Raw genomic sequence first — 21,273 nt, 5'->3', positions numbered from 1 at the left:
TTAATACTTTCAAACAGAGGTGATGTGATGTCAAGTAGTGGTAAGTGCCATGAAGAAAGTAAAGCAGAGTAACAGGGAGTAAGGACAGAAGAGGTTCTTTTTAGTGAGTAGCAGGAAGTCTTCTCTGATGCAGAGACTTGAATAAGGGGAAGGGATTACGCCAGGTGAAGAGCATTCCTTTTTTTGTGGGAACAGCGAGTACAAAAGCCCTGAGACCCTGACGTGGGAATGTATTACATGGGTTATTTATTTATTTATCTATCTATTTATCTATCTATCTATCTATTTATGGCCGCGTTGGGTCTTTGTTGCTGCGCGCGGGCTTTCTCTAGTTGCGGCGAGCGGGGGCTACTCTTCATTGCGGTGCACGGGCTTCTCGTTGCAATGGCTTCTCTTGTTGCAGAGCATGGGCTCTAGGCACGCGGGCTTCAGTAGTTGTGGCTCGCGGGCTGTAGAGCGCAGGCTCAGTAGTCGTGGCACGCGGGCTTAGTTGCTCTGCGGCATGTGGGATCTCCCCGGACCAGGGCTCGAACCCGTGTCCCCTGCATTGGCAGGCGGATTCGTAACCACTGCGCCACCAGGGAAGTCCTATTTCATGGGTTTGAGGTGCTGTAAGTTGGCCATTATGCTGGAGTGCGGTGAGCAAGAAGGAGAGCAGTGGAAAATGAGGTAGGAGAAGTTGTCAGACCCCAGTAAGAACTCTGACACACTTGATGCACTCACCTTAAGAGTAAGTCTGTCTCTGTGTGGCTTGCAGCTCTTGCAGGGCTTGAAGACCTTCATGCCAAGTTCTTCTCAACCATCATTAAGAGTACCCCATCTTGGAAGCAGGAATGGCAAGGGTAGTCAGAATGACTGCTTCCAGAACATGGTAGAAGAACTTGTTCCTAGAGGGTGATGTCAGGGCACTCCATGGCATGGCATGGCATGGCATAGGTCACTTGGTCTTAGTTCCCAGTCAGCTTGGGAATGGGAATTGGGCGGGGACACAGCCCTCCCTGAGTAGCAGGGAAGAGCACTCCTGGTCCTCATGTGATGCATTCCATCTGAGGAACGGTGGGTTAAGTTTCCCTTGGCTACAGGATGGAACCCACTCTACCCTTGCTCTGCCTGGCTAGAGATTTACCAGTGATTTCATATTTCTAGATACCATCTGTATTTTGAGATATGTTGGTGGTGGCATTTCCTCCCACTCAACAGTGTTACAGTTAGCCCATCAGTTTATTCACTTTGATTTTTTTTGCATGCTCCTAAATTAGATTTGAAGTAGCCTTTTACTGAAAGGCTGCTAAAATTCTTAGCAGTTGGGAGGAGGATTAAGTAGTGTCTACCACCTGCATGGAATTGATGAGCCAAACAGCCCTTGTGGGGTCTAACTGCTTCCACGTGCCCTCAAAGTATTAGCTCTGAATCTTCTGTTAGAGGAGATAAAGGGAAGCACAAGCGGGTCATATGGGATTATCCTCAACTGAGCCATGTCATGTGCATTTTCAACACAGCCTCTTCATCTAGAGGGGAGTGGGAGTAAAAACTGGCAGTGGCATATGCCATGCCACTGGGTGCCAGGACTGACTTCCCTAATCTGGTTGGCTCAGGAGCTGTGCCCTTCCTTTCTCCCTTGAATTTATACCTGTCCCTCCCAAAGCAGGATGCTGCGTTCAGTAAGTTCACTTCCCTTGATAGAGAAAATTATTCTTAGGGTGAGTTGCTGAAAATGTAGTCTTCTTTTCCTTGAATTCCAGCACCAGTTTTGACTCAGCAGGTGACTCCTATTCTCTTCGCATATACTGTGGAGACAGTCCAGCCACAAAGCATTATCGCGTACTCGGCCATTAAGGCAACCATATTTACTTACATGAGATCTAGACATATAATAATAGCTCCATGAATTTTAATAGCGTTTAAATGCCTATTCATTTAAAAATGGAAAACCTCAGGCAAGAACTCTTAGTTCTTCTTTCCTCTTCTCTGGAGAATAGTGAGTCACAAATGTTTGAACTATTGAGACTGCTGCTTTGATTTTTGAGCTATTTACTCCTTCCTATGTCTGTGTCCTCTCTCCCCCAACATTGCTGGGGTGAAGTATATTTTGATTTTATAATTAAAGCTAATTATAAGTAATGCTGTCTTATGGCAGCTTTCTGGGGTGTATGATGCCAGGAGTGAGAGTCACTCCCCCTCCCCCAGGCAGGCTCTGAAAATCACCTGGACGAGCTCGTGAAGGAGGTCTTACCCTCCAGTGTATGAGGCTTTGCCCAGACTCTGGGAAGTTGTCCGTGGGTGATTGGCTCCCAGTACCCAACAGCCTCCTATGATTAAGGCTTCTTATCCAGCCTGCCTCTCCTTCTCTCTCATCCGCTTTTTCTAACTCTGTAATATTCTCTCAGTATTTCTCTCTTTCAGTTTTGTGTTTGGCCTTCTCCCCACAAACAAACTGTCTCTTGTACAGTTGAGATTCCAGGAAGATTGCCAGGGAGTAACCCTTCAGTTCCATAAAAAGGAAAGATATTAACTAAAACCATGGACACGTGCAGAGTCTCCCTCAGCCATTCACGTGCCTGGTCTCTTACTAAGCTTTCCCCTTCTCCCCACAGACGCCCCAAGAGGCGTAAAATGTCAGTCTCCATCACTCTTCCTCCTCTTTCCTCGCCCACCTCTCTCATTTCTTGCCATGTGCAGAATGTCGCTTCCGGCATGGAGCACATCACATCAGTGTGCCGCCCGTGTCCAAAGGCCGCGTGGCTTCCTCGCGCTCCCCGCTTCTCCCTTGGCGAGCCTGGGTGATTAATTAGCGGCACATAGGTTGCGGCGTTGGGCAGTTACTCCTAGTGACGACACGTAGGGAGACCGAGTAAGGCCCAAATATGGCCCTTTCCCCCCACCCTTCCAGAAACCAAACATCTTTCCCAAGAGTACGTTTATAGGCTGGGTCCCGTGCCTGTAAGCCTGCTGAATGATACGGACTCCCTGCTGACTGCTTTGCCTCCCTTTCTTCCAGCTCCTCTACCAGTGACCTCTCCGGCTATGACCATGCTTATCTGAGGCGGAGCCCTGACCAGTGCAGCTCCCAGGGGAGCATGGACAGCCTGGAGCCCAGCGGGGGATGCCCGCCCTGCCACCTCCTCTCCCCGGCCAAGTCTACCAGCAGCATGGACCAGCTCAGCCACCTCCATAACAAGAGAGACTCGGCTTACAGCTCCTTCTCCACCAGTTCCAGCATCCTCGAGTATCCGCCCCCCGGCATCTCTGGCCGGGAGCGTTCGGGCTCCGTGGACACCACTTCTGCTCGAGGTGGCCTCCTAGAAGGGATGAGGCAGGCAGACATTCGCTATGTTAAGACAGTCTATGATCCCCGGAGGGGGGTCTCAGCAGAGTATGAGGTGAACTCTTCAGGCCTGCTTCTGCAAGGTAAGGAGGCCCGAGCATTGGCAGATGGTCAGGGCTATGAGAAATGGCATAGTGTTCCTCGGGGCAAGGAAGCGCCACCCCCCTCCTGGAGCCAGCACTGCCCCAGCTCCTTGGAGACCACCGCGGACAACTTGCCTCCCAAAGTGGGTGCGCCTCTGCCCCCGGCTCGGAGTGACAGTTATGCGGCCTTTCGGCAGCGAGAGCGGCCTGGCTCCTGGTCTAGCCTTGATCAGAAACGGTTCTGCCGGCCTCAGGCAAACTCTGCAGGCACCCTGAAATCTCCCTTCATAGAGGAACAGCTGCATACCGTGCTGGAGAAGAGTCCAGAAAACAGCCCCCCAGTGAAGCCCAAGCATAATTACACCCAGAAGGCCCAACCTGGCCAACCTCTGCTGCCGACTGGCATCTACCCGGTACCTTCCCTGGAGCCACACTTTGCCCAGGTGCCCCGGCCTTCCGTGAGTGGTAACGGCACCCTCTACCCTGCGCTGGCCAAGGAGGGCGGGTATCCAGCTCCGCAGGGAGCTTGCGACAAGACGGCCACCCTTGATGAGAATGGGAACCAAAATGGATCTAGCAGGCCTGGCTTTGCCTTCTGCCAGCCCCTAGAACATGACTCAGTGTACCCAGGAGAGAGGAAACCTGAAGTTTCAGCCAAATGTGTCCCCTACAAAGTCCATTTCCCCTCAGTGCCTGAAAACGAGGAGGAGACCTCCCTGAAGAGACTTCTCACACCTCTCCGAGGCAACAGCCCACATCCCAGTGAGAGAAAGAGCACCCAGGGCAACAAATATTCTAATTACCACGGCCTCCAATCCCCTCAGGCTCAGGCCTGGCAAGTGGGTGAAGACAAGAGATCTTTCCTGCCCTCAGAGCCTTGGGAGGGTGATTTCCATGAAGACCACAATGCCAACCTCCGGCGGAGGCTCGAGAGAGGCAGCCTGGGCCAGAGCATGCCAAGCAACTTTGGCAAGACCATATCTGCCTTCTCCTCCCTCCAGAACATTCCTGAGAGTCTAAGAAGGCAAAGCAGCCTGGATCTAGGAGGGGGAGCCCAGGAGATCTACCTGGAAGGCACGTCCACCTGTGCAGTCAGCACCAAGGCAGAGGACTCTGGAAGGACTATTGTTCCTGATCACAGGAGCCAGCTGGACAGGTCAGTTTCCTATCCCAGGCCTGAGGGGAGAACCAGTGCCTCGGCTTCGTTCCACAGTTCAGACCCGAGGTATGAAGAGCTGCCCTCCCCGCCCCCGCAGGAGACATCCAGTCTGGGCCGAAGGAGGCTCAGCTCCAGCAGCGCCTCGGCTCTGCAGGGCTTTCAGTACGGGAAGCCCCACTGCTCGGTGCTGGAGAAGGTTTCCAAGATCGAGCAGCGAGAGCAAGGGAGCCAGAGGCCCCCGAGTGCGGGCAGCTCTAGTTACGGTTATAACCACAGGCCCAACAGGACACTCCCAACTTCTCATACTTTGGGGAATGACTTGGAGGAGACAAAGGCCCATATCCGTTTTTCCGAATCCACGGAACCCCTAGGCAATGGGGAGCCGCACTGCAAAAACGGGGAGCCGAAGTCGGAAGAGGTTTCCTGGCAGTCGTGTGGTCAGCAGCCGAGGCGGGACGCTCGCCTGCTCCGCAGCCAGAGCACCTTCCAGCTCTTCAGCGAGGCCGAGAAGGGGGCCGTGTGGCCCGATGACCGGCCCCGCACGCCAGAGTCGCCCGTGCAGGATGCCCCCTTCAGCCGCGCCTACCGGAACAGCATCAAGGACGCGCAGTCCCGTGTCCTGGGCGCCACCTCCTTTCGACGCCGGGACCTCGAGCCGGGGACGCCCACAGCTGCCAGGCCCTGGCGGCTGCGACCCGCCTCGGCCCACGTGGGGCTGCGGAGCCCGGAGGCGCCGGCTTCCGCCTCCCCGCACACCCCGCGCGAGCGGCACAGCGTGACCCCGGCCGAGGGCGACCCAGCCCGGCCCGCGCCCCCCGCCGCCCGGAGGGGGCCGCGCCGGCACCTGACGCCCGAGCAGAAGAAGCGCTCGTATTCGGAGCCCGAGAAGATGCACGAGGTGGGGGTCTCGGAGGAGGCCGAGCCGGCGCCCCCGGGCCCGCCAAGGAAGGGGCCGCAGTTCGCGGAGAGCTCGGTGGCTGACCGGCGCCGCATCTTCGAGCGAGACGGCAGGGCCTGCTCGACCCTCAGCCTGTCGGGGCCCGAGCTGAAGCAGTTCCAGCAGAGCGCGCTGGCCGACTACATTCAGCGCAAGACCGGCAAGCGGCCCGCTGCCGCCGGCTGCGGCCTCCAGGAGCCTGGGCCGCTGCGGGAGCGCGCCCAGAGCGCCTACCTCCAGGCCGCGCCCGAGGGCCCCGGCCTCGCTGCGGCCTGCAGTCTCTCCTCTCTGCGGGAGCCCAGCCTGCCGCCCCGCAGGGAGGCCGCCCTCCAGCCGGCCACCGCGGAAGGGGGTGGCGGGGAGCCGCCACGGGCCCCCCGAGATCGCAGCAGCTCTTTTGCCGGCGGCCGCCACCTCGGGGAACGGCGCCGCGGAGACCAAGCCCCGAGAGAACTGCTTGGTGGAGCTACTGGCGGTCCAAAGGGCCCCCAGAGGCTGGACAGGACCCCTGGGGAGCCCTCCCCCTGGGGGTCCGCGGCCGGGAGGGCCGGGAAGTCCCTGTCGGCCGAGGACCTGCTGGAGCGCTCAGACGTCCACGCCGTCCCTGTCCACATGAGGTCACGGTCATCTCCCACTGCAGACCAGCGCCAGGTATGTGCAGCCAGCGGGTCCTAGCACTGCCCCTTGCATCCTGGAAGCCGTAGTGCGGCTTCTCTAACCCCCTCCTCTCCCCTTCGTTTTCCTTTTACACGCAAGAGAGTAGCATTTGTTTTCGTAAGGTGATGTCTTTCTCAGTGCCCCTGTCTGATGAGATCATTACAGAGATACAGATATATAATACATAGATATCGATACAGTTGTGTGGATATCTTATGTAGTTACATGTATTGTATATCGATATAGATATCTATACATATATATGTGTGTGTATCAATGGATATAGATGTATATGTGTACACACACGCACACAGTAGGCCTCGTATTCCTGGTTCTGCACTGGAATGGAAAATATTGGGAAAATTCCAGAAAGTTCCAAAAAGCAAAATTTGAATTTGCCAGCACACCAGCAACTATTTACATAGTATTTAGATTGTAAGTAGAGCTGATTTAAAGTATACAGGAGGATGTGTGTAGGTTATATGCAAATACTATGCCATTTTATCAATATAGAGCATCAGGTGGATTTTGGTATCCGTCCCTGGGGGGTCCTGAAGCCAATTCCCTAGTGATACTGGGAGACAAGTGTATATAATATATATACACACATACATATATAGTATGTATGTATTATATAGTATATACATATATATATATATATATATAATAACTTCATTTTAGTGTCACCCACTTCTCAGCGTAAGAATTAGATTAGGAAAATTTAGGGGTTATCTTTTTTCTTTGTTTTGGGGTTTTTTTTGTGTTTTTTTTTTTGTTTGTTTTGCTGCTTTTCTCTTTTTTTAAGTTCATGCAATAGAGGCTGTGTCTCAGTATTTTAAAGATGTTGGCTTCATACCTTCTTTGTTTCTATTGGACTTTTGCATTGACAAAATAAGTATAGTTATTGACTTTGATAATTGTTGGTTGTTGAGCTCCAGGCCCTCAACTAAGTATGCTTTTACGTTTATTATCTCATTAATCCTCAAAATAATCCTATATGGTAGAGTATATTTTCCATATCAAATCCATGTCTCTCTGTCTCTGTGTACTGTCGTGGCGAGATAGAAGAATGTCAGACTTTCAGATTCTCTCATGAAGTCTCCAAACTATGCAAAGATCATGAGGAGCTTTCCACTGGAAATTTTAGGCAGAGCTAGGAATAAAATCCGAGCACTCTGACTCCCAGGAGTCTATTAATTCCCCTAATTCTTAGCCCATCCTCAAGCTCTCCGTGCACTGCAGGTCGATGTCCCGCCTCATGGTTCCCTTCCCAGGTAAGAAGATACGAGGAATTCACATATATGTTACCACAGGGGGGAATACCCCTCCATTGTCCCTTCTCAGATTCTGTTTTCCCCAGCAGAGAATGTAATCATTCAGCAAGCATTTGTAGAGCGTATGTTTTACGAAAAGGACTGCTTATAGGTTTAAAGGAAACGTAAAGGAAAATAAGGGTCATGCCTTTCTGGGGTTCACAATTGAGCAAGGACTATGAACTTATATATAAATAACTAACACGAATAGTGAATGCTTTGGGAGTGGTCGTAAATAAGATGCTGTGGGAGGGATAGTAATTCTGAGAGGATCTAAGAGAGCATCTCTTGAAGGAGAAGGGATTTGAACCAGGCTATAAAGGATGGGCAGGATGTTGACAAAGAGTTGGAGGTTGTGTGTGGGAGGCATTGAGTTGGAGGAAGCAGCTTCAGACAAAGAAGAGTTAGCCATTACTGCCTGAGACCTCTGTCTGCTGCACTGCTTTTGCAACACACATACGCACAGCATTGTGAGAAAATACTGCTCCCTCCCAGATATTTTCTCTTCAGAAATATTTTCTCCCCAATATAACCCACACACACCACACAAACACACGCAATCTATAGAGGCAATCCTCCGTAAGCCTCCAGTAGCTGTTTTTCACCCCTTAGCGTGAAGAACAGAGCTAATTTCCAGTCCTTATCCTACCCCTAAGACGCTTTTAAAATCCACATGTGTAATATGCCATTCCAGCTAGTTTGATGGGCTTCGGAAGCTCACCGCGTAGCAGAACAAACATTTTCTCCATTTCTCTCCCCATGTTCTAAAGAAAATAGAAATGTTTAGGTGAAAACTAAATCATCTTCTGATAGATGTCATTTTTCTCTCTTGGGGAATTTGTTGGATGGTTATGAATGTTATTTTGCCTTCCCTTCCAAATATTTCTCAAGCCTGGTAAACTGGGAAATAGAGCTAAAACATAGGCAGTATAGAGAAATGATCCCAGTTAAATCCCAATTATTTGGTATTATTTGAAAAACTTTCTAGAAAGACAGCTAAATACAGAACATTATTTATGTTCTCTTTCATAAAGCGAGTACCATATTTAGAAATTATTTAACGTGGGGAATATGATGCCAGAGGGGGGAAATATTTCAACGTGAAATACTTTATCTGCGCTGCTTTGCTCCTACAAATTCTGAAAATAGGTTATCATCCCCCAGATTGCAGCTGCACCAAGACTGTGTTCTTAGGCTTCCTCCTTCATTCCCTGGCTCAGCAGCTGCACCGTGCCTGCCCTGAGACTGGTCCATGGCGAGGTCTGCCCCTCGCATCTTCTTCATACACCCATTATGATGTGACAAGCATTTGATTGCTGAGGAAATTGCTCAGTGCACGGAACCCCACAATGTTGGATGTAGTGTTGATTCTGTAGGATGCAACTTGCACATCATTTTTAGTACCTCTCAACAAGCTTGGGGATACATCAGAGAATCAACTTTCCACAAAATGTAAAGTTACAAATAGCTACTAATAATCACATGTTTACTATGTGCCAGTCACGGTACTGTGTTTTATAAGCTTAAAATTAATCCTACATCTATGCAAAGGAGGAGATGCCGTTGTTATCGCCGTATTACAGATGAGGGAACTGAGGCGCAGAAAGGCCGAGAAATGTGCCCAACGTAGTGGGAGCAAGGTTTTGACCCCATACTGTCTGACTCCAGAGGTTTTAAGTCACTATTAGCCATGCTGCCTCCCGGTATCAAAAAAGACTGGGCAACTAGAGGGAGGTGAGAGTTCAACATCTTGTACCTGAAAACTCCAGCCAGTGAATTGATTTCATTTTAACATTTATAAACTACTGTTATACACGTAAATAACATTTAAAATTTTTTTAAATGAATTTCTAATTCATTTTAGCAGATACTTGAAGCTGATATTACAAAGTAGATGAATATTGTCTTCATATTTCATTGGTCATAGAGATATTAGGATATTTAATTAAGAATCCAAAGGAAGAGTGCGAGTCGGAATTGGATGGGATTCAGGTTTATAGTTCTAACTGTACACTGTGCCTAATGAAGAATAAGAACTGGTATACTTTTAAGTCGGTCAGAAGAAGTTAGAGACGATTAACAACAACAGACACTTAACAAATAAATGTTGGCATAACTCTATACCTGGTATTTCTCCCATTGCCACTGCTTTTTCCTAAATTGTCATAATAGTTTATACTTCTTACCAGTTTATAGAAAATCAAGTCTTCTTTGAAAGTGCATACGTGCCCAGGCTAAGCAAATAAATGCAACAGGAATGTATCCTCCTTGGGCTTTCTACTAGGTTGGGAAGGCATTTTCCTTCTGTCCAAACGGTATTTCCATTGACAGGAGATGTAGAGAGTTCTCTCAATGGCCTATTACTGGGTCTGAGTCCTTTTATTTTACATACACCCACAGAAATATCAAGCTCGTACTGTAATTCAAAGGAAATAATAGAGTAGAAATATATATTTGAACGTTACTAGGTTAGGAGCTTTAAGGGGACCTAGATAGGCTTTTCCAGTTAATTATTGGCGAAGCTGAACATTCACGTCAACAGAGGGGGTGGAGTGGGGAAAGACTTTTTATTTTAACTTTTTATTTTATATTGGAGTATAGTTGATTAACAATGTTGTGTTAATTTCAGGTGTACAGCAAAGTGATTCAGTTATACATGTATCTGTTCTTTTTCAAGTTCTTTTCCCACTTAGGTTATTACACAATAGGGAGCAGAGTTCCCTGTGCTATATATACAGTAGGTCCTTGTTGGTTATAAAGGGACCATAGGGTTTTGCGGAGAGTAGGAATTCCCATTCCCTCTAGTGATATTTGAGCAAATCAGAGACACATGGAATTCCTTTTTCTCAAAGCATTGACATCTGATTGTATCCAGCTCAGCCACCATTCAACTCAAGATTCCAAAGATCGACCTTAGGCTTTGAGGAAATCATGGTTTGAATCCTAGCTGCTTACTTAATTGTGGGTAAGATACTTATCCTCTCTGAGCTGCAATTACCTCCCCTCTCCCCATTGTTATAGATTAAATTACGGAGGAAGTGTCAGGTGCCTAACACAGCTCCAGGCACATCATTTGAGGATTATAAGGAGCTTGGCTGAGTGTCCAGCACACAGTAAATGCCGAGGAGGGGGAAGCTGCAGTTATTAATAATATTCAGGGTTGTTTCTTCTTTGGACCTTCTCCCACCCACGTTTGGCTCTTTTCATTGCTTCTTAGTACCTCTACCAATGACTGGGGGGGACAAAAGAAAAAGAGAGAGAGAGTGGGGTGGGGTGATGAAAAGCATTTGGCCCTTTGGACAGAATAAATGGTGAAAGAAATTGTTGAAATTAAGTTTAGGGCTTACATGTGGATTTAATTTTCCTGTTTTCTACCTGTCTCCTATTATCATAGATAATTGAGAGTTTTATCAATAGCAACATCATTGTCTTCATCAGGGACCTGTACATATGAACTGATTTTACACTAACAAAAACTGACCTACAACCCTTTCAGGAAACTAATATATACCCTTATTTAAAACAAAAACAAATAATGACTACCCTTGAAATGTCCCCAGCGTTATTGACATTACATGGGGGTGAGATGTTTTTCCCAGAGAGAATGTATTTCAACCTGATTACAAGCCAGATTCGTATCTAATTCTTGAGATTTTGCTGAATTCAGTAAACTCTCCTTTTCCTGTCATCTCCCATATTTCCCTATTGCTGTTTTGAAAGCTTGGCCCTTTGAATTAATTTTCATCATTATATTTCAAGTATAGGAGTTGTTTGAAGTCTGGAGATGACTGTTATCAGACTTCTCTTGTTTAGAAAATGTCTTTGTTAGGAGAGGCACCCAGTGAGGTAGACTGAGGTTCTGCCACTTGTGACCTTGGTAAAGTTAACCTCTTGGGGCCTGTGTCCTCATCAATGCAGTGGGATTAACAGTACTTCCTGGGCTTTGAGGATGAAATGGGTTAGTATGTAAGAGTGCCACCATGATGCCTGATAATAAATAGTGGACCTCCAATAAATGTTTCTTCTCCTTTATACCTCCACCCCCTTGGTAAATTTAAAGACCTGTTTGTTGGTAATAACGCTGTGCCTCTTGTGTTTTAAGGATGTGCTTTTGGGGGAAAACAATGGCTTTGGTCTTGTGAAGGATCCATGTTATTTGGCTGGCCCAGGATCCAGGTATGTATCTGTATTTATGATGCCCTCTACCTTATGAATGCTGCTGGAGTTAAATGCTTCTGTTCCTCTCTACCAGAAATCGAAGTGTGATATTATGATGTTTCGTAGTGTCATGTGCCACCTCTTCAGTTTGTCTAGGCCATGGGGAGCTTTATTTTTTATTTATAGATGACTTTCTCTAAGAATGATACTATTCAAAATAGGTTTTGAATGTGTGCTATTGAGGCAATGGTTGACTTCCAGTAAGTTTGGCATCGGAATAGTTGGTGGATATGCTCTTCTCAAGTATATCCTCTGGCTCTCACACGTGGGGCCTCTCTTAAACGTGGCTGATCTCTTCTGGCTCTGTCCCAGAGGATCAGGTCTGCTGAATAAAGCAGTAGGGGAAGAATGAGCGTCATGAACAGCCTTCACAGAACAAGACAAACTTGCAGGAATCACCTGAAGTAAAAAATAAAGCTCTAAAGTCATTATTTTAGGCACTTAGAGATAGAAAATAGCAGGAAATTCATGTTTTAAAAATTGCCATCAAAATCATTTCTCCTTGGTAGAAAAAATATAATGGGCAATTTTTCAGAATTAGAATCTTTAAACTATTCACTTGGAGCTTAAGAGGTAGAAATTTCCAAAGAGAGTTTCCTCTGAACCACATGCCTGTATGTAGTTTTAATGCAGCATTATAGGACTATCTACTGTCATCTGTTATTACTAATGGTAATACATTTAAACCCTCCCTACTACCGCCCATGATTTTTCAAGCCAGTTCCTTAATTTTTACTATGTTTCATTCAATCATTGTTTCTCTCTTTTTCTGGCATTCACCTTCTCGATAGCTCAACCTAATACTGCCAGCACGGTCAGGAAGTGGGTATTAGGTGACCTCCTTCACTGCCAAGAGCAGCCTTCTGTAGTTGGTCTTGCTCCTGGAGCTGTGCCTTAAAGTGAAGCAGTCAAGGTGAGGCTGAGGACTTTAGTTTGGCTGCATTAATTCAAAGCTAGAGACAAGGGAAGACTAACAGTGAACTAGAGCTCTGCCAAAAGAGAGCTGGTCTGAAGTCTAAGGTGAAACTAAAGTCAACCACAAAAAATCCAATTGCTGGATTCCAAAAAGGACTTGAATAGACATTTCTCCACATGGCCAACAGGCCCATGAAAAGATACTGCACATCACTAATCATCAGAGAAATGCAAATCAAAACCACGCTCATTAGAATGGCTACGATCGAAAAAGCATAAAAGAACAAGTGCTGGTGAGGATGTGGAGAAATTAGAACCCCTGTGCACCGTTGGTGGGGTTACAAAATGGTATAACTGCTACGGAAACAGTATGGAGGTTCCTCAAGAAATTAAAAATCTATCGTATGACCCAGCAATCCCACTTCTGAGTATAAATCCAAAGAATTGAAAGCAGTGTCTTGAAGAGAGATTTTCATACCCATGTTCGAGGCAGCACTATTCACAATAGCAAAGAGGTGGAAGCAACCCAGATGTCCACAGATGGATGAGTGGATAAACAAAATGTGGTGTATGCATACAGTGGAATATTATTCAGCCTTTACAAGGAAGGAAATGCTGTCACATGCTACACCCTGGATGAACCTCGAGGACATTATGCTAAGTGAAATAAGCCAGTCATAAATACTTTATGATTCCCCTTGTATGAGGTATCTAAAGTAGTCGAATTTATAGAAAAGTAGAATGGTGGTTACAAGGGCCGGGGGAGTGGCAGAAGAAGAGTTGTTGCTTAATAGGTTTATAGTTTCAGCTTTGCAAGATGAAAACGTTCTGGAGATCTGTTTTGCAACAATATGGGTGTACTTAACACTATTGAACTGAACATTTTTTTTTTTTAATTTATTTATTTACTTTTGGCAGTGTTGGGTCTTCGTTTCTGTGCGAGGGCTTTCTCTAGTTGTGGCAAGCGGGGGCCACTCTTCATCGCGGTGCGCGGGCCTCTCACTGTCGTGGCCTCTTGTTGCGGAGCACAGGCTCCAGACGCGCAGGCTCAGTAATCGTGGCTCACGGGCCCAGTTGCTCCGCGGCATGTGGGAATCTTCCCAGACCAGGGCTCGAACCCGTGTCCCCTGCACTGGCAGGCAGATTCTCAACCACTGCGCCACCAGGGAAGCCCCGAACTGAACATTTTAAAATGAATTTAAAGTTAAAATGAATTTAAATTTAAAGTAGTAAATTTTATGTTATGTGGGGGTTTTTTTTAACCACATTAAAAAAAATGCTATGAAGGAAAAAAATGAGACTAATCAAACTTAATTCCTGAATATTAAGATTCCTGGATACATGTCAATAGACGCTTGTCTCTCACATTCTATTATAAAAGAGACTGAAATAAAATCTTTATGATACTAGTCTTTATTCTTGGAAAACAATCACCAGGAAAAAGTATTCTCAACCAAACTAAGCATTTAACTCAACTATTACCTTCAGAAATACAGTTTTTTACAGTATGGTTCCTATAAACTAAGAAGATTAAACATAAACTAAAAATATTATATCAAGGTTTATTTGGGCTACATCTTTAAAAGATAAATATTATTTTATTGTGTGTTTTAGTGATGTCTCCCCTTTTTAAAAAGCAAAATGAAGGTACCTGAGTTGGTCCTTAAAACATCAGATTCCAGTTACTCCATGTCCTATTAGAGGCTGCTAAGTTTAAAAATAGTTCATGGCCTGCAGTCTAAACAGCAGTTGGGCACAAGAGACGTCGTTTGTTCAACAGACATTTACTGAGAGGGTACTTTGTGCCAGGGTCTGGGGATAGCAAAATGAATAAGACATGGGGGTAAAGAGCACCCCCAGTGAATCTCCTGCCCCTGGGTTTCTGGTGTACCCATTTGGGAACCCACCAAGAAGGACAGAATAGCCACTCTTGAATATTGACAGGTTTCTGGTAAAGAAACTGCTTCTAGATGAAAAGGATCTGTGATGGGAGCGGAGGGTATGCATCTGAGCGGAAGATGGGCCTCTTACTCAACCATCGGCATTTATAGTAAAGAAAAAATAATGGCAGGAGAAGAGCTGATTTGGTTCTTTGTGGTCTTTTCCTTCTTTATGCTGCTTTGCCCTCACCTGGCACTTAGATGATTTCGTGGCAGGCCTGTGCTGGGGCTCTGACTTGGGACTGAGCCACAGCTCTCTCAGGACACGGGTCTGTAAAATGAAATATGCCATCTGCTCCCCAGATTCACTTGCACACTAGTCAGGGAGCTACAAATGTGGGATTTACAAATTAAGGTTGTTTTGCTGGAGATATTTTTATCCTCACATTAACTCTTGCATGGCAGGCAGGCGGGCAGTGCTGCAGACGTGTTTTCTTTGTTTTTGTTCTCCTTTTTTTCCTTTCAAACACGTTAACAAACGTAATGGAAATTGTTGGGTTTTTCCTTAGAGCCTAGAGGACAGCTGTTTAAACGACCATGCGCCCTATTTGCTCGTTATGGTCAGTCTCTCTCTCCAGAGGTAACTGCTTATTAGCTCCTTAGGTGAGACTCTCCCTTTCCTTCTTACTTTCCATTTTAAGAAATGAAAACACTGGGAGACTAAGAGAAAGTTGTAAATAAACCCTTCAGATTCTGCGGCCCATGCAAATACTTTCCAAACAGACCTCCCCCGTGGGGTTCTCACCTGTGGAGAATGAGGCAGCATTCTTTTCCCCAGAGTCAGGAGCTGGTTCCCAAACTAGTCCTAAAAGGAGCAGAAGAAACATACCTGCTCCTGCCTTTTATATCCTGAAGCCTGTCCTCAAAAGCTGCCTTGCATGGGGGGGAGGTGGATGGGGTGATGAGAGAGGGTTAATAAAAAGAAATGCCTTGTGACCCCAGGCTTGCCCTGTGACATTTTCCTGCAGGAGTTTATGCCTACCCGGCATCTCATTTAAACTTGGTTCTTTGTACGAGCAGCCAAGGGAAGACAGTGTGCAGCTTCTCCGGGGTTCCTTCTCCCCACCAAATGCTTTTCCCGTCCATGTAAGGCACCTTGGGCTCAGCGTTTGCCCCTTCTCTTCAGAGCTAACCTATGTGTCTGTATCCCGCTCCAGGCCATTCAGCTGTTCCAGCCGTGGAGAGATGTCGTTGCTCCAACACCATCCCAGCCCTCGTTGCGGGGTTTCGGGCTGCAAAGCAGGTGGCGGTGCCTCCATTCCCGGCAGGGGTCCGGGACCGCTGGACCCTCCAAGGCAGGCCAGCAGAACGCCTGGCCCCCGGCCCCTGTCCTCAGGAGCGCAAGGGCATCTCCCGGACTCCAGGGCTGCACCGCCGAGCTCAGCCCTGCCTGCCCCTGTCCCCTCGAGCTACTGCTCACAGGCCGCCGCCGCCCAGCCCTGCACCCCAGCCGGGACCCCCAGAAGTGGCGGCCACCGGCCGGCCCAGCCTCCCAGCCCCGAACGCAGTAAGGAGGAGGGAGCAGGGACGCGGCGCTCCCCGCCCTGGGTGACGCGGGCCCACGCAGTCAGAGAGGACAGCCTCCCAGAGGACACCGCATCGCCTGGGTGCGCGAGCCCGAAGCACTACCCGAAGCCGCCGCAGGCCCTCCCCAGCCCCGGCAGCACTTCCGACCCAGACACGCCCCTCGGGGCCCCAGACACGCCCCTCGGGGCCCCGGGCACTCTGGGCAGAATCTCCCTCCGGATCTCTGAGTCTGCCCTGCTGGCCTCCCTGCCGCCTCGGGAGGACAACGACGACGAGGTGTTCGTGAGGGACCTGCGCTCCACCGCCACTTCCGGCCCCAGCTGCGAAGCAGCGCCGCCGCCTCCCAGCCGGGAAGCCCCGGCCCAGAACCTGGACCTCTTCCCTCCGCCTCCCCCTGAAGCTGTGTGCGCGGAGCAGTGGGACAGCGAGGGCTCCCGGGAGCCCCACGCCAGGTGAGAGCAGCCCTCCGCCAAGGTTAAGGCCTGTCTCCCTCCCCAGTAAGAGATTTCCACGCTCCACGCTTCCCAGAGCCGCCTCTGCTGGCCACTGGAGAGCCCTGTGGAGGTTTGTTAACAGGAGCCCAGCTCACGAAACTGGCACAGCTGTTCCATTTGTTGACCTTGGTGGTCGTCATTTTAGTAGTCCTTGGGCGCCGAGGTGAGGTTCATTTCTGTGGACGTGGCAGGTTCAAAGGGTCCAAATAAACAGCATCCCTCCTCCCTGCCCAGAGTTCTGAACCCGTTAAGAAATAAGGCAAAAGAAAAAGGCATTCTGAAGACAAAAAAAATCACTTTTATTACTGAGAGAGCTGATCCTGGAGAATATGGCTCCTATCTGAGTATAAGTGGGCCTCCTGATACTGAGCCCCAAATTAAACAGGGGTGCCCGCCTAGTCACAGGCTGTGCTAGACACACACACAGCAAGCACACGTGTGAGCACGCAAGGGCAAGCCTGGAGGTAACCTTACTCTCTAAAGAGGCTGGACTAGGAATGGGCTATGGTCAGCTTCTCTTTGCAGAGTCACTCTCTGTCCATAGGAAGGAATAAAGAGTAAGGCTGAAGGTCATTAACGTTTAGGGAAGACCTCTGCTTGGACGCCAGGAGAATGAGGAAGAGGCGTTTCCCAACACATACTCCCTAGGACAGCACTAAAATACATTGTCTGATAGCACCTTTGTTGTAACTTCCTCTGAACACCACCTGTTCCCTTTCACTACCCTCTGTTCACTTTCATAAAGCTCTGGAATCTGAGAGCAACATTCACCAAAACTGAATTCCTGCTAGATCTGTCCCCCTTAAAAAGTCACACAACCTCCCTGTGACCAACTAGTGGACTTAGTTGAAGGCCCTTATGAACCCTGCAGTTTGTGGGGAATAACAACCCCAGAAACTCCTGATGTGTGTGGGAAGCTACAGCCCTCGTGTGCAAACGTCTCCCTGCCTTCCTTCACCCTCCTGCTGACTCTTCTCTTACCACTCTCTTTTAATATCCCTAGCAGCTCCAGCAAACTTGCCAAGGTGACAGTTGCCAAGGAAAGGCCCATCCCTGGTGCAGCCCATTTGGTTGATAGTCAGATACTGGCTTCCAGATCCCAGACTTCTATCAAGAGTTCAGAGGCCAACGAGACTGACCCACCCTCCACCACCGGTGCTCTGCCCCAGCCTCCCGGGTCTCTTAGCAAGCAGCCAAGCCCAGGGCAGCCACCCTCCATCCACACCCAAAGCCTCAGCCACGACCCAGTCAGTGGGACTCAAAGTTTAGAAAAGAATGTCAGTTCTGGTCCTCAGAAGACCTCGGAAGACATGAGAACAGAGGCTCTGGCCAAGGAAATTGTCCACCAAGACAAATCTCTGGCAGACATTTTGGATCCAGACTCCAGAATGAAGACAACTATGGACCTGATGGAAGGTTTGTTTCCACGAGATGCTAATCTGCTGAAGGAAAACAGCATAAAGAGGAAGGCCACGCAGAGAACTGTCAGCTTCCCAGGATGTGAAGCTAAGAGGTAAGTCCCTGGTCATGTCCCCAAAGAGACTTAAAATTGAACTCCTTCCATGGGGGTGATGGTGAGTCTAGAACTGCTTATCTGAGGTTTTCCTGCTTCCAAAGATCCTGACCCCAGACTGGCATTCCATCTCAGCCTTAGGGGAATGGCTCTGACCTACCTCGAGTTGTTTGCCCAGCAACAAGTAGTAATAGTAATTACTGTTTATACCTATCGTTCACGTTCTCTGCGTCAAGCATTATATTCTTTATGTAAACATTATCTCATTTAATCTTCGCGAGAACCTTCTGAGATAGCTACCGATTTTATCTCCATTTTACAAATGAGGAAACTGAAGCAGAGAGGAATGAGAACCGTGCCCAACTGAAGTCATAGATCACGTGAGTGATGGCATCCGCGCGCTCTCAGCGCTTATACAGCGCCGCTAAAAACTCAGCGCACATGCAGCTGCCCGTTCTGCCAGAGTTGCCCTTACAGAGCCCCACATGGGTCAGTGCTGAGGGAGGGGTAGGTGGAAGTGGTGAGCACACAGGGGCCGCCCCTCGGCCGAGGTGAACATGGTCTTGTAAAAAGAGTGACAGCCTAGAGAAACAGATTGACTTAGTCCGCTGACATTCACCTTTGAAGAGGTAGGGTGGGCGTCTGCTCACATCCTGAACATCACGAAGGGGCTGAACAGGAGTGCACCCGTGGTCTTGTTCAGCCGTGGGCCCGCACCTGAAGCTCCCTGAGCCGCGCATTCCCCGTCCTGTAACGTGCGTCCCGGCGCCTGCCCACAGCCGGTGAGAGGAATGTGAACAGTCTGTATTTTTCCTCCTTTTGACTTCTCCCGGGTTATTGCAATATTTTCTTGCATGTTTGATTTCCTTAAGGGTCGACTATGGGAGAGATTTAGAATGGTTTTTATTTTCTTTTAAATTTTCAGTGAAAACTATATGGATCAACAGTCCGGAGCTCCAGTTAGTGGCTTCCAGACTAAATAAAAGCAGAGAGCATTCCATCTAAATTTGGGCTTGCATTTTAGAGATTTCCAACTGATCCTAACTAAATTACTAACAGGAACACTGTGTTTTGAGTTGCAGGGGAGGGGAGAAAGGAAAGAACTGTGTGGTACTTACAGGCTATCTGATAGGTTATCGGAGGCTCTCCTGATACAAGCCCTCAGCAGTCACCTTGTCCAGCACCTCCTTTTTCAGATGTGGCAAACAGAGACTAACTGAGGAGAAGTGACTTATCCAGGGTCATGTGTTTAGCAAACACTTCTTAAGCACCTACAATGTGCAAGGCAATCCACTGGGTACACGAGGGACCCACAGTTGAGTTTCTGTGGATGTGACAGTCGGTTCACCACGGGTGGTTGTCCTCCAATCACTCGCTATAGGAAGACCAAAGTAATTTACAAGTACATGCTTAGAAAAGCATTTCCTGGCATTATCCATGAGAACATAAGTTTAGAAGTGAAATGGTCATGTAGCTTTTGCAGCACTGAGAGCTTCCTAAGGAAGTGCAAAAGGATGGCATCGCCATCTTCTGGTAAAAACGAGCATTGTCCTTGTTGTACATGAGACTGCGCAAATAGCCACTGTGAGGTTTAATCAGATAGATGTCCAAGAAGCCCATTTGTAAGGCAGTGAATATATGTTGGGGGGGGACTATATCAGAAGACCTTTTCCCCATCTTTTCAATTAACTGGATTAATATGACTGTACTGTTTAGAGGAATAACCCCAGCAAGCGGGAAACTAGTACAAACACCTTTTTGGTGGTTCTTTATTCCATAGTAAAATGATGGTCTAGATGTTAAACAATGTCACAAGATTACCTCTCCTAGAGAACCTAATTACGTCCATAGAGTCATTTATTCAGTGAGTAGGGCTTTACCTATAGAGTATGAAAGGCAGCTTGATTATAGTAAAACAAAGAACATAGTTATCAGGTTCCCAACTTCCAGTTTGTTCTCCAGCCTTGAAATCCCCCTGCTGTGTAATCAGTGAGTAGATTTTACATCTTGTATTCGTTCACTGTTGACCAGCAAGCTCCAAATTCCAGGCTTACGTAGAGCCTCAGGCTTACATGAAAAGGAAAATTGGTAGGTGTCCAAGCAACAATTATAGTAGGCATCAGAAACATCATGGGTAACGTGGAGGAGAAGGAAATAATTAACCTAAAACCTGAGATTAGTGCAGCACCTTGACAATACTTTCACAGTGACTAAGTCGTGGTTCCCTGTTGTCTTTCTGTGAAACAGGGAGTCAGTATCATTCTATTTATCAAAAAAGGAGAAACATACAGAGAGGTTAAATGTCCGTAGTCCTGACTCCCACTCCCCTTCCCAATATTGCCCTTGGTGGTTTTCCATCCCGAGTATGCTGGCTTCAAGAGCTCCACACGTTACTAGGCAGTCACCAGTAAATACTTATTAGTTCATCCTAACTTCTGGGAAGATATTGAATATAATTTTTTTACACATTCCCGAATGGACAAACATATGGTGAAATTAAGCTGCGTGTGGCTGTACTTTTTGTTCTTTCTGACCCAGGAATGAAGACAAGGAAGCAGTGGGCATGTTGGTCAACTGTCCTGTCTACTACAGCGTGTCTGCTCCCAAGGCTGAGCTTCTGAACAAAATCAAAGCTATGCCAGAGGAAGTGAATGAGGAAGAGGAGCCGGCAGACATCAACGAAAAGAAGGTAAGGAAAGAAATGGGAGCCTTTGTTCTGCTCCCCCCAGAAAGATAGTCGAGGTCCTCGCAGGGTTGTTGGCCCCTTTCAGCAGGAGGGGAGAAGGCCTGTCACATCACCAACCTCGCCAAACCATCACGAGGTTCTCGACTTGCAGGCCACTTGGAGCAGTTGCCTCACAGCTCTCCTGTTATTTTTGTTTTTACAAATGACAAAAGTGAAGGTTAGAGGGATTAAGGTATTTCCTACAAGTCACATAGCTGCTTCCTGGTCTAACACAGGGACCCCAACACCGTTCTCAGCAGCTGACCAGCCAATGCCAGTGGTCTGCATAATTTTCATTTCATGTTTCATGGTCAAAAGGAAAACTAGAAAACCTAGGAACTTTAAGGAAAGGGAGACCGATTGTCAAAAGACACTTCCAAGAAAAGGAAATGTTCCTCTTTAGATTTTCCAACTCTCTTTGCCATACCTCAATAAACAGCTTGAAAGCACAGTACTGGAATTTAGTT

General features: G+C 47.8%; 1 protein-coding gene across 3 annotated transcripts in view; it reads left to right on the top strand.

Annotated features, from left to right (window-relative positions):
- SHROOM3 (shroom family member 3) overlaps positions 1 to 21,273 on the top strand; it is a 122,719-nt gene that overhangs the window by 83,703 nt on the left and 17,743 nt on the right. For 2 of the 3 annotated variants that reach the window (XM_068542800.1, XM_068542798.1), the window contains exons 4-8: positions 2,999 to 6,155; positions 11,577 to 11,650; positions 15,705 to 16,526; positions 17,572 to 18,081; positions 20,620 to 20,770. In XM_068542800.1, the coding sequence (XP_068398901.1) occupies positions 2,999 to 6,155; positions 11,577 to 11,650; positions 15,705 to 16,526; positions 17,572 to 18,081; positions 20,620 to 20,770 (4,714 nt within the window). The remainder of the gene's footprint in view (positions 1 to 2,998; positions 6,156 to 11,576; positions 11,651 to 15,704; positions 16,527 to 17,571; positions 18,082 to 20,619; positions 20,771 to 21,273) is intronic. The other variant, XM_068542799.1, reaches the window with a different exon arrangement.

Source organism: Eschrichtius robustus, chromosome 4, assembly GCF_028021215.1.
Source record: "Eschrichtius robustus isolate mEscRob2 chromosome 4, mEscRob2.pri, whole genome shotgun sequence".
Classification (NCBI taxonomy): Eukaryota; Metazoa; Chordata; class Mammalia; order Artiodactyla; family Eschrichtiidae; genus Eschrichtius; species Eschrichtius robustus.
The sequence above is the reverse complement of the archived record's forward strand: the minus strand, read 5'-3'. Positions and strand labels throughout refer to the sequence as shown.